We start from the raw sequence: 13,190 nt of genomic DNA, 5'->3' as shown, positions 1-13,190 counted from the left end.
AAATACTTTATATGACCATTTTTCCCTGCTTATTGTTTTCTCCTCTAATACAGTAGCTGATATAATTTCATCTTTTTCCTCAACTAAAAAGTCATTCTCTACAATGATAGCATTTTTTTTTTTAAATGAAATGAAATGAAATCCCGGACGCATCAATTTTGTACAAAGTGCTGAAAGTTCCCCATTCTCGCAGGCGTCCCCGAACGCCACATTAGCCGCCGCTAACGAGGGAATTAACTAGCGACTGCTGCTAACGAGTGATGCTAACGAGCAAACGTCACGGATTGAAACCATTTTCGGCCATTTTGGTGCCGCTCACATGTTCATGAATTCTTTTTTTTTTTTTTTTCACAATCCTGTCACTCACGTGACGTCAGTCGCGTGCAATAACGATGTTGTTTTTTCCAAAGTGTTTGTTTGGCTCGAATGTTGTTGGATGAGTCGCTTGATTGACTCGGTGCTGCCCCCTAGCGGGCAGACGTCAGGGAACAAGTGAGCCCCAATCGAGCTGACGTTTTTCCATTTTTTCCCTTCAATCGCTCGATCGATTGGTCCGATTCCAACCGTCACGGGGAAAGCACATTTATGCTGCTCTTCATCGTCATCATCGTCATCCCACTCACGGTTTCCATGGCGACGGCCGCCATGAGAAAATGACAACACGCTTTTCTTTTGTGTTTCCTTCCAAGTCATCTGTAAGCTTGAAAAAAAAAAAAAGTGTTGATCAGGTTTCAAATGTGTAAAAGTTGTTTTTTGTTGTCTCTTGATAAAAAATAAAAATAAAAACGTAAAAAAAAAAAATCGCAGCTTGTGTTTTATTTATTTCTTCATGTCATGTGACACAAATTTGGGGTGGATTTTATTTTGAACAAAAATATTGGGCCACAAAAGTGTCCCAATATATTTGGACAGAAGCCAATATAGTAAGGTGTGTTTTTTGTTTTTTTGTAACGACCGTAGTAAGGCTTTTTATTTTATTGTATTATTATTATTTTTATTATTGTTGGGTTTTTTAAAACGACCATTTATAGTAAGGCATTAAAAAAATAAAGTAAATAAAAATAAAAAAACAGGTATTGTAAGGCGTTTTTTTTAAAATGACCATATACAGTAAGGTATTTAAAAAAACAAACAAAAAAATGACTATGGCAAGGCTTTTTGTTTTAAAATGATTATGTATAGTAAAGCATTTTAAAAAAGATGACCATGTATTGTAAGGCGTCTTTTTTTTTTTTTTTTTAATGACCAATTGACCATGTATTGTAAGGCATTTTTAAAAAAAAAACAAAATGACATGTATATTAAGGTGTTTTTAAAAAAAAAAATTTTTTAACAACCATGTATACTAAGGCCTTTTTTTTTTATGGGTAGATTTTTTTTTAAAACGACCATTTATAGTAAGGCATTAAAAAAATGACTATGGCAAGGCTTTATTTTTTTGTAACGACCATGTATACTAAGGTGTTTTTGTTTTTTTGTTTTTTTTAACGACCATGTATACTAAGGCGTTTTTTTTTTTTTTTTTTTTTTAACGACCATGTATACTAAGGCTTTTTTTTTTTTTTTTTTAAACGACCATGTATACGAAGGCGTCTTTTTTTGTTTTTGTTTTTTGTTTTTTTATTTTTAAACGACCATGTATACTAAGGCGTTTTTTATTATGGGTAGATTTTTTTAAAACGACCATTTATAGTAAGGCATTAAAAAAAAAATGACTATGGCAAGGCTTTTTTTTTCTTTTTTTTTTAATGACCATGTATTGTAAGACATTTATAAAAACAAAAAATTGCATGTATACTAAGGCGTTTTTTTTATGGGTAGATTTTTTTTAAAACGACCATTTATAGTAAGGCATTAAAAAAAAAAATGACTATGGCAAGGCTTTATTTTTTTGTAACGACCATGTATACTAAGGTGTTTTTGTTTTTTTGTTTTTTTTAACGACCATGTATACTGAGGCGTTTTTTTTTTTTTTTTTAACGACCATGTATACTAAGGCGTCTTTTTTTGTTTTTTGTTTTTTTATTTTAAACGACCATGTATACTAAGGCGTTTTTTATTATGGGTAATTTTTTTAAAACGACCATTTATAGTAAGGCATTAAAAAAAAATGACTATGGCAAGGCTTTTTTTTTCTTTTTTTTTTAATGACCATGTATTGTAAGACATTTATAAAAACAAAAAATTGCATGTATACTAAGGCGTTTTTTTTTTTTTGTTTTTTTTTTAAACGACCATGTATACTAAGGCATTTTTTTTATGGGTAGATTTTTTTAAAACGACCATTTATAGTAAGGCATTAAAAAAAAAGGCTTTTTTTTTTTTTAATGACCATGTATTGTAAGACATTTATAAAAACAAAAAATTACATAAAAAAAAAAAAACGACAAAAAAATGATCACGTGTTTGTTTGTTTTTAAAGCAAATGACAACAACAAAGTTTGACCTTTTATTTTGCACATGACATTTTTTTTATTTATTCATTTATTTTCATTTGCTCCCCAATTTTGTGAAGAGAAAGTTGCTGGTACAAAAATATTATATTACACTGAGATCTTTCCAAGGACAAAATGAGACTTTGATGAAAAGCCCAATCTGGAACGAGGAAGAAGTTTTGCTGACATTTTCGTGCTTTTAAGACTCCGTTGAAAAACAAAAACAGAACGGAGCCACATTCCATCCAACATACGCAAGTTGAGAGAAATAAATCCAAATAAATATCGAAATATATCTTGTCTTCCAGCGGGGGTCAACCGTTGCTATTTTTGTTTTGCAAATGCTGAAATCCAAATATGCAGACTGTATTTCATTATTCATTTGAAAGAAAAACTCATCAGATAAAAAGCTTTTCCAATCATCATCTTTTTGGTCTTTTTTTTTTTTGCTTCCAGATTGGGCTTCAAACACAACTTCAAAATTATTGCGATGCATAGGAAGACGCGCGCACACGCACGCGTTATGAATACATGAAATTCAACACAACACTTTGGAAGGTTTTTGTTCTTTTACAAAATGTAAAAAGTCACAACAATATTTACACGACACGTTCATTTGTGCTTTTTTTTTTAAAATTCCTTTTCGACACACGCACAGCCGTCATTTGGGACACGTTTGTCATTATTTACATGTAAACCAACAAGATTCTGATCACGTTTTGTTGAACTCAATTGCAGATGCGTGCAGGCGGGCGCCAATTGTGTGCGGATGTTATTAGAGGGTACGTACGCTGCTTAGAAAAGTTTGACAACAAAAAATCACATTTGTTTTTGGGACAATTAATAAAACGTTTGGACGTGTTGTTTCCGGGTGTGTGCGCAGGAAAGGGGGTGCGCCAACTTTGAGCAAAGGTTAAATGGTGCGCACGGCTTCAAAGGCTTTGGGAAAGACTGCAGGAAATTTGGCTATTTGTCAGTTTGATTGGTTCCCATTTTATGCAGCTGTTTGTGGGAGAGAGGAGGTGCACCAAATATGTCACGATGTTGATGGGTTCACTTCATTTGAAATGTTTAGAAAAGACTACAAGAGATTCATAGATTTGTTTTGATCCTAATGCGTGTTGAAGGAAGCGGGAGTGCGCCAACTGTCTTTGCATATTGAAAGGGATGCATGGCTTAAAAAGTTTGCAAAAAGCTGATATTTCATTTTATTCTGGCCTTGACGTGTTATCAATAAAAAAAAAAGAAGGTGTTAATCTAAGGGGGTGCGCCAAGGCGATCTGTGATGAATTGACGAGAGACAAAGTGTGTCAAATTGAGAACGAGTGGAAGCTGAGAATGTTCCGGTTGACTTTGCGAGGTGAGGTGGGGGGGGGGGTGCGCTCCTCTCCTCGGTGGGTGTTCTCGGGTGGGCGAATTCATGTGACGGGCGTGCGGGTTCCTCTTAGCGCCGCTAATCCACAAATAATTGCCTCCGCTCCGAGAGCAAGAAAACTGCAGCAGGTGACCACGATGGAAAACTTCAGCATGGAATGTGTGGGACCAAAAATATGGTGGGGGGGCGGGACAAGAGGGGGCAAGAGGGGGCGTGGTTTGAACCACTCGAGGGCGACCTCATGATTCCAGAAATTTCCACTCCGGCAAGCAAAGCCTGGAAAGGCGGGAAGCACTTCAGTCGCACAAGAAGCCATGTTGCCATGGTAACCGTGTGGATTTGGAGCAAAAGTATTGGGACAGCCACAGGGAAAAATAAAAAAAAATATATATAAATATGAATCTGAACATAACGATTGGGACACAACATGGAGGTCAAAATGTTGTTGGACAAAAGTATTGGGACACCAACAGGAAGCGGGAAAAACTGACCGACTGCACATTAAAAAAATAAAAAATAAAGTGAAAGTTGTGATGACATCATAATTCGGTGGCGTGCTCTTGTTGCGCTGCAGCGCACGTAACAAAAGTTCTCCGGTGGAATTGCGGCGTTTTTTGTTTTTTGTTTGTATTTCTTTTAGCAGCGATTGCGAACGTCTCCACGATGACGTCATCCGTCCTCACGTTGGCGGTCTGGTGGCTCAAGTGAAGAACCGGCAGGCGAATCCTGGACCACTTTTCACCAAGTGCTGCAAAAAAAGGAAAAGCAAAGAGATTGACGACCCCTGTTGACAACAAAAGTGGAATTTTTCAGAACCGTTTGTGGCGCTACAGATCGAGCGGGTGGCGGTCCAGCGCGTCGTCGTCGTCGTCGTCGTCATCGTCGTCGTCTTGGACGGCGTCCAGCGGGTTGCGGCTGATGACCAGCTCCAAGCGGTCGCCGGCTTCCGTGATCAGCGGCACCGCCAGGCAGCAGTCGAAGTCCCGAGTCCTCACGTGGTTCACCTGAAACGGGGACGACCCCACTCAAGTCACGTGACTCCAGCGGTCGGCCGGTCGGTCGGCCGGCCGGTCGGTCGGCCGGCCGGTCGGTCGGTCGGTCGGTCGGCCGGTCGGTCGGTCGGTCGGTCGGTCGGTCGGTCGGTACCTGCAGGATCCTGTCGTAGGGTCGCAGGCCCGAGCGGTGGGCCGGCCCGTCCGCTCGCACCATGTTGACGTAGACGCCCTTTTCCAGGAAGCCGTCCGACACGCTGAAGCCAAAGTCGTCGCTTTCGGGATCTTTCATCACCGTCACCTGCCGGACGCCAAAGCAAAAATGCACGTCAGCAAAATTTTTGGAGGCAAAAAACACTTTTTTCAAAAAGCACTTTCTTTCCTTTTTTTTTTTTTTTTTTTACTTGGAAAGTAACAATTCCACTTGCAACGCAGCAAACATATCCAGTCAAAATTTTGCACTAATGCATTTATTAATTAATAATGCATGTATTTGTGGAGTTGTAAAAAATGGGCAGAATTTCATAAATTACTAATGTTAAAGATTAGAATGCTCTTATTATGAAAAGAAAAATTCACTGAACTGTCATTATCTTAAAAAATGCAATTATGCAATCTAGTGGCAGAAAATGACCAACACAAATCAATATCACACTTTTTTTTTTTTTTTTCAGTACATCTTTTTAATATTAACTCAATTTTATGAATGAATGAAATTGATGTATCAATGGCTAAAAGATGCAGCCATATTCTTATTAGTTTTTTTAAAAATTTTATTGAGTATAATAACTTAAAAAATGTTTTCTTGTTCATTTAGAACAGAAATAAAAGTTGCGATTAATCGTGAGTTAATTATTGAAGTGATGTGATTAATTACGATGAAAAATTTTAATCGCCTGACACCCCTAATATATATATATATATGTATTATTTTTAGTATTATTATAATATGAATTTTATTTTATTATGTATTTATTATTATTATTTGTGTATGAATTATTTATTGATTATTTATTGAATTTTTATTCATTATTGATATTGTTATTATTATTATTTTATGGTTAGTTTTATTGTAGATTATCGTGGATTTATTACCTAAGCAATATAGTAGTACATAATACACATGAAAAACAAATCAAATACTTTTTGAAAGTAAAACGAATGAAAAGCGAAAAGTGATCAAATTTCAAGTGAAATGAAAGTGTCGTAATCGAGCGTCCGTACTTTGTGCAGCTCGAGCGGCGTTGGCGACAGCAGGCCTTGCATCTCCTCCTTGATGCGCCGCGACTCCCACGTCCTTTCGGAAACCCTCAACGAGTTCTTGGACTTGAGCTCGTGGTGCGCCGGCGGCGACGTGCTGTCCTGGTGCAGGCGCGTCCCCGCGTGGACGAGCTCGTCCAGGTGCAAGTGCGCCTCCAGGTGGCCGTCTGACAGGTGGGCAAAAAAACAAACAAAAACACATTCGCAAGCGTTACGGAATTAGGAGACAAAAATCTTTCTTGCTTCAATTTCGGCTCAAAATTCTCATTGTGCAGTTCCGACTTCTTTCCCATAAAATTATGTAAAATTTCCTCATAAAGTTACAATTTTTTCACTTCTGTAGTTCTGTGCTGATGATAATATTTCCACTGCAAAATGTCCACTTACCGCTGTCAAATCAACTTTACAGTGTCCAATAAAATGCAATTTTTTTTTTCTTATAAAATTTCACTTTACCACATTTTCCTTGTCAAATACTGACTTGACATTTTTGCTTTGTAAAATGTTCTCAATGTAAAAATTGGACATTTACGTTGTAAAATGAGGACTTTTTCTCTTCGAAATTCTGAATCTTACATCTTAAAATTAACTTTTACATTGATAAATTCGGTGTTTTTTCTCTTATAAAATTCAGATTTGTCCCTATAAATCATAAAGTCAATGATTTTTCCGAATAAATTTTGAATATTTTTTCTCATAAAATTCAGACTTGCTTCTCGTAAATTTACAACGTTCAAGAAATGCAAAAAAAAAAAGAACGAAAATTATTGTTACGTTATTATATTAGACAATTAATCTGACGGCAAATTTGACTTTTCTCATACAAATCTGACTTTCTTGTGATTTATTTTTATTTTTTTTTGTAATTTGAGACAAGACTATAGAGCCGATATATTTGTTTGTGTTTTTTTTTGGCTGTGAAAGCTTGTTAATCGGAAGCGGCGGTTTGCACCCGCTCACCTTCATCGTCATGCAGGTGCAGCTCCTGGTGCAGGTGCGCCCCCTGGTGGAGACGCGGGCGCTGCAACGAACTCATCCGGATGGAATCGCTGGCCGGCTTGTTGACGCCTTCCACGCCCAAACTGATGGCCGTGCCCGTCATGATGGACGCCTGCGGGAGACAAACTCGTGATCGATACACAACTTCGATTATTGGATGACGATTGCTCATTTCTGTTAGCTTTTTACATGACATGTTCCAAGTTTTGCGCTAAATGCTCGCAAACCTCGATCTCTCTGAGCAGTTCCGACTGGCCGCAGGTCTCCAGGTCTTCCAGGGCCTGACACCAGAAACTGTCGTCGGAGTCCAGCAGAATTCCGTCCGCCGATTGGCCAAGGAAACTGATGGGGGCGGGGTTATGTTCTTTGTTTTGTTTTGTTTTTCCAAAACGAAGTTGACATTTTTGCAGTCTCACCCCAACGGTTTTTCCCACTCGTCTTCGCTGAAGCCGCCGTCGCTGAAGGGGTAGTTCTTCCGGCAGCCAGGAGGGGGCGTGGTGGTGCGCTGCTGCTGCTGCTGCTTGGCGCTGCGCCACTCGTGAGGGTGAAGCGCCAACCCGGTGGAGGCCTGGTGGCTGTACGTGCCTGCGTCATCAAACGTACAGCGGAAAAAATGATTACAACACTTTGAAATATTTTGTGATGGGTTTTGTTTTGGGTTTTAATTCAGAATTCAAACATTTTTTTTCTGGAAAAAAATACTTAAGACTTTTTTAGATTTTATAAGGAGCTGATTTTCAAATATATTTGAGCTTTTCTTGAAAGTGTAAAATTCTTCATGGATGTACTTTTATATTTTATGTATTACTTTTTTTTTTTAAATATACAGACTTTTAAAAAATCTGACTTTTTTTTTTTTTTTTTTTTTTTCTTTCTTCCTGAAAATTTGCAACATTTTCCGTCAAAATGTGACGCCTTGTTTTTGAACTATTCAAACAAAACAAGTTTTTCTGGAAAGCGAGTACCCTGGCTCCAGTATCCGGCATCGAGTCCGGATCCGTCCCAGGAGTCGACGGCCGAGTCGACGCTGGGGACGGCGGTGGCGTAAAGTTCCGCCAGTTTGTTGTTCTGCTGGCCGTCCGTCAGGTCGGTCAAGTCGTCGTCGCCGTCGCCGTCGCTCAGCTCGTTCTCCGTGACGTCGTCCGCCGCCTCGCTCGCTTTCCTCTCGTCCGCGTCTGAGCCGGCAGAAAGAAAAACGAGAAGGAGAAAAAGCAAACGGACGGACGGACGTCGCCGGTGGCTTACTGTCGATCATCTTCTTGATCTTGAGCGTGACGGTCTCGCCGGCCATCTGCAGGAGGTGAATGGCCTCGCTCAGCGGTTTGCCCTTCAGGCTCACGCTGTTGATGGCCAGGATGCGGTCGCCCACGTGGATCGCGCCCGTCCTCATCGCGCAAAAAAATCAAATCAAATCATTTTCCATCCATCCGCGCGCGCACGCACACGCACCTCTCGGCCAAGCCTCGCTTGGTGAGTCCGGAGATGGTGATGGGGTCAAAGGGTTCCTCCGTGCCCGAGATGGTGATGCCCAGCGGGCCGCCGTAGCGCTTCAGCTCCACCGTGTAGATGATGCTGCCGGACGTCTCCTGCTCGTCTGGTAACATACGCACGCACGCACGCACGTGTGCTTTCATGTACAATAGTGATCAGCAACCTTATTTTAGTCGACCAAAATGAACCCAAAAAAATCATTTCATTAGTTGAAATAAAATAAAAATGAAAATGCTTTTAAAAAAAGGAAAAGTCACAAAAATACTCAAACTAAAATTAACGAAAATGAAACATTCCAAAAGTATAATAACGGTGACGATGAGTTAAAAGTGTTTCCTTCGTCATCGTTCGGCTCGATTATGTGTTCAATACATCAAGCTGTCCTCTTAATGTTCTGTCATGCCTTTTTTTTTTTTTTTTTTGCTTGACTGTTAAAACATTTGACATATTAAAACATGTGAAATATTCATGATGTCATTTCCACAGACGCAGTCATATTTGTTCATAGTTCAATTATTCGTCCATTTTTCTTTCTCTTGACTAAACGGCTTCACAAGCTGACTTGTGGCCAACAGCACCACCGTGTGGTCGACTATGTGATTGCAGCCTTCCAATAACGTGCGTGGAAATTGAACATTTTTTGTAAATGTAATGTGACGAGACGGCGTCCCGGTTGGGAGGCCTCACCCGAGTTGTCCTCGTCCTTGCGGATTTTCAGCTTGACCAGCTCCTGGCACTGCTGCAGGATTTGCTCCGCCTCCTCCCGCGAGCACGCCTCCAGACGCACGTTGTCGATGGACAAGAGTTTGTCACCTGGCTCCAGAGTTCCCGTCCTCAAAGGAACAACAAAGGTCCATTCACAACTACATTTCAATATCACAAGTATTTGATATCACAAGATTAGGACTTTTTACCCTGACAAAATCTTCTTGTAAATATTACAAACATTTTAAAGGGGGAAAACGGATATTATATATTTTTATAAATTCAAACTTTTTGCCGAAAAAAATCGTAACAAGACATCAATTTTACTATCTTGTAAACATGAGTTTGTACTTTTTTTTTCTTGGGAAAAAAATTTCTCATGATGGAATTTTTTTTTTCCTCTTTAAAAAATATCAATTTGTTGTCACATGAAAACTCATTTTCTCAAAAACGGGCGACTTTTAATTCCCGTGGCATTTACGATTCAGTCAAATGATTTTTGATGATGACGATGATGATGGACGACCGACCTGTGTGCCACGCTGCCCTTCTTGATGTCGGAGATGATGAGAGGCTCTCCTGCCTTTTTATTGGCTGCAGATGAAGAAAGAAAAAAATTCTTAAATGAATAAACCACATGATTTGAAAAAACAAAACAAACATCTACAAGCTTCCTAAGCAGCTGCTCTATTTCTCCACAAGTGGGCGCCATTGCATTATCTGTGTGTTGTGAACGTGGGACAAAAAAAACGAGGGCCTTCAAAAATCAAATTGAATCAATTGTGGACTTGAAAACATCACATCTCCAAAGACTTCAGTTCGTACGGAAGCGTATTGCATTCACTTGGGCGGGGCTTAATAAAATTTAAAAAAATAAAAAAAATCCTGTTTTTCTGAAAATTATTTTAAGGGAGCTTTATTTTTTTGAGTATATTTTTTTTTACATTTGTTTCTGTTTTACTGAATATTAGGAGGAAAAACTGCTCAGAAAAACAGGAGAAAAAAAATCTTCATATTTCATCTATTTTGAATTTTTTTTCTCAAGTGAATGCAATATGCTTCCGTAAGTTTGGGATGTTTTTTGTCTTTTGATTTGAGTGACAGACAAGAGAAATGAATGTGATGAGAAGCAGAAATTGATCTTACTGCACGAACTGATCAACTAACTAATGAGAGATGAAGTTACTGACAAGTAATTGATCAAGTATGTGACTGCCCGACTAACTCAATGACTGCAATTCCGAAACAATCGAGTGAGTGACGAACTTCGTGACTGTCCGACCGACTGAACCAGAAAATGTCCAACTGAGCAACTACGTGACACGTGAGCGCTGATACCTTTTGAAACAAAAAAATGTTTTGAGGAGCAGGAAAATGTTGTTCATCTTACCACTGATGGTGAGTCCAAGCTCGACGCCTCTTTTCTTGGGGAGTTTGACATGAAACGTTCCGCTACTTGGAACCACAGATTCTGCAGAGGGAAAAACAAAGAGTTCAACTTGTTTTCCTGTCGGAGTTTGAACGCAGTTGCTGGCGGCTGACGCACCGGCCACGTCAAACTCGATCTCCAGGACCACCTTGTTGGTGAGCGCGGCGTCGCGGAGCAGCTGGTTGGCTTCCTCCAGGGTGCCGTCCTCCGTGGCGATGCCGTTGATGGACAGCAGGCGGTCGCCCACCTGCAGGAGGCCGCACCTGCCCAGGTGAGGAGAGACGCCTTGACTGCGCTCGCATGCCCACTTGCTTTCCTTTTCCATGACGCGCCGGCCGGCACCAAATGAGGAGCAACTGACCAACTCACTCACCACCACAACAACCAGCGAACTGCGTCATAAAAGCAGCACCCAGACAAAAAGACTGATGGGGAACTGAGCAACTAACAGACTCAACTTATTGACTAACCAATTGATGGACAGATGAACCAACTGATAGACTGGCTGATTCAGTAACTGACAAACCAACCACCGACCCACCAAGATGACAAAACCAACCAACTGATTCAAAAAAAAAAGAAAAAAAAGCGACTAACCAATTGACTCGCAAACGAAATAACTAGAGAAACAACCAAACCGAAAACAACTAAGCAACTGGTCAACAACTAGTCAGCTATTTAAATGATGAGCCAACTAGCCAAGCAACCAACTAACTGACCAGCCATATTACTAGATAACTAACCAACTAACCGAGCTATCAGCAGATCAAGCAAACGACAGACTCTGATTGAATGACCCAAGCATCTTAGCAATTTGGCAAACTAATCCATCAAATGATGGATTGACTAAATATCCAACCGAAAAACAAAAACGACCTCCTTGACTGACCAATTAAGATCTTGACCAATTAACTGACATACCAACTGACTAGCTAAGAAAGCAGCCAAAGAACAATTAACCAAGCAACTGATGAAACAACCGACCAAAATTGATGAATTGAGATCACGCTCGCAAAGCACAGCCGACTCGTTGCACTGACTTAGGAAGGTGAAAGTTGGAAGTCATGTGACGCGACGTGGACCCACGTGGACGCACGTGGGACTCTCACCTCTCGGCCGAGCTGTCGGGCTCGATGAATCGAATGAGCGGCGGCGCCGAAAGCGTTTCGGTGGCGAAGATTCCCCCTTGCAGCTGGACGCCAAAGCCGTTGAGGGGGTCCCCCGTCAGGACCACCTCGCTGGTCTCCACGTGGACCACCTGACCGCCCGGACCCACAGAACTGGACGACAGCGACACTGAACGCAAGCAAACAAACAAATCACTTCTGGAAAAACAACAATGTCTTCAGGAGGTGCACTAAATAATACAAATCAAATCCTAATCGGCACAAATAAAATAAATATAAAAATAAACTACAATAAAACTAATATAAAATAAAATAAAAATATAAAAATGAAAGAAATAAATAAATAATAAAATATAAAATACAAATAATTTAAATTAAACAAACACCAAAAAATATTTCATTAGATCACAAAATGTCATTTCCTTGGGCACATGTTAAATATCGCAATAATATCAATATCGCTATGTTCAGCAACTATATTTGCATATTTCAATATCGTGCAAGCCTAATCCAAATGTTCCCTTAACTCTCGCAATCGTAACCCAGCAAGTACTAACACCAATCCAAACCTTTCCCCGAATTAGCCCAACCAGTAAAATGAAATAACACATTTGAGGCATGCAAAGTGACATTTTCCACAGCCGTCCGTCTCCTCCGCCGTGTTCCAGCGCAAGCGTCGAACGAAGGCCTTGAGAAGAAGCAAGATGAAAGGAACGACGCGGGAGAGCGAACGCAGCGTGAATCTCACGGGAGCTTTTGTGGTCTTTCTTCCGCTGTCGGCGTTTGAGCAGCGAGTTGCGGGGGCTGACGGGGGCCGAGGGCCTGGGGAGCGTGTTGGAACCCGACTGGCCGCCGGGGCCCGACGTGGCGCTGGAGCCCGGAGAGAAATTGGCCGACACCAACGCTGCGGACAAACCTAAATATTGACAAAAGGACACAAATGGACGTAGACGACGACGCCGCCGCTCACATTTGCAGTAGTCCAGGTTGTTGTTGTTGACGGCGTTGTTGTTGGAGGCGGTCCACGACTTGTGCAGGGTGGAGCTGGCGTTACAGTGGGCGGAGTTGGCCGACGGCGGACACAAGTTGACGCAGGGGTCCCACGCATGAGGGTGAGGGTGGTCCGACTTCTGAACCTTCACTGGAGCGCACACAAACGCAAAATGTTTTGCTAACTGCCACGCCATTTTTTATCGGAACCAACATCTCTAGTGAGCAGGTAGGAAAGGGAACGATAACAGCAATATTGTGATATTAAAACTGTCGTCATGTCACGATATTAACAGATTTGCTCCCAAAAAACGTAGAAACACGTTCTGTTTTTGTTTTTTCATGTTTCTTTGTTGACGAAATGATTTTTGTTGTTGTTGAGGAACT

General features: G+C 40.7%; 1 protein-coding gene across 25 annotated transcripts in view; it reads right to left on the bottom strand.

The window, feature by feature from the left end:
• Window positions 1-2,436: 2,436 nt before the first annotated feature.
• The window catches only part of grip2b (glutamate receptor interacting protein 2b), a 52,399-nt gene continuing 41,645 nt past the window's right edge, over window positions 2,437-13,190 (bottom strand). For 21 of the 25 annotated variants that reach the window (XM_077528529.1, XM_077528532.1, XM_077528539.1 and 18 more), the window contains 17 exons: window positions 12,784-12,954; window positions 12,562-12,717; window positions 11,796-11,982; window positions 10,804-10,949; window positions 10,648-10,728; window positions 9,788-9,851; window positions 9,240-9,385; window positions 8,511-8,655; window positions 8,307-8,446; window positions 8,027-8,242; window positions 7,478-7,646; window positions 7,289-7,403; window positions 7,023-7,173; window positions 6,027-6,229; window positions 4,957-5,103; window positions 4,642-4,814; window positions 2,437-4,558 (listed from right to left, as the gene is read on the bottom strand). In XM_077528529.1, the coding sequence (XP_077384655.1) occupies window positions 4,549-4,558; window positions 4,642-4,814; window positions 4,957-5,103; window positions 6,027-6,229; window positions 7,023-7,173; window positions 7,289-7,403; window positions 7,478-7,646; window positions 8,027-8,242; window positions 8,307-8,446; window positions 8,511-8,655; window positions 9,240-9,385; window positions 9,788-9,851; window positions 10,648-10,728; window positions 10,804-10,949; window positions 11,796-11,982; window positions 12,562-12,717; window positions 12,784-12,954 (2,420 nt within the window). In that variant the 3' untranslated portion in view covers window positions 2,437-4,548. Of the gene's footprint in view, window positions 4,559-4,626; window positions 4,815-4,956; window positions 5,104-6,026; window positions 6,230-7,022; window positions 7,174-7,288; window positions 7,404-7,477; window positions 7,647-8,026; window positions 8,243-8,306; window positions 8,447-8,510; window positions 8,656-9,239; window positions 9,386-9,787; window positions 9,852-10,647; window positions 10,729-10,803; window positions 10,950-11,795; window positions 11,983-12,561; window positions 12,718-12,783; window positions 12,955-13,190 lie in introns of all 25 variants that reach the window. The other 4 variants (XM_077528525.1, XM_077528528.1, XM_077528524.1 and 1 more) reach the window with 3 other exon arrangements.

Source organism: Festucalex cinctus, chromosome 8 (genome assembly GCF_051991245.1).
Source record: "Festucalex cinctus isolate MCC-2025b chromosome 8, RoL_Fcin_1.0, whole genome shotgun sequence".
Taxonomy (NCBI): Eukaryota; Metazoa; Chordata; class Actinopteri; order Syngnathiformes; family Syngnathidae; genus Festucalex; species Festucalex cinctus.
This window is presented reverse-complemented; position numbering and strand designations above follow the sequence as displayed.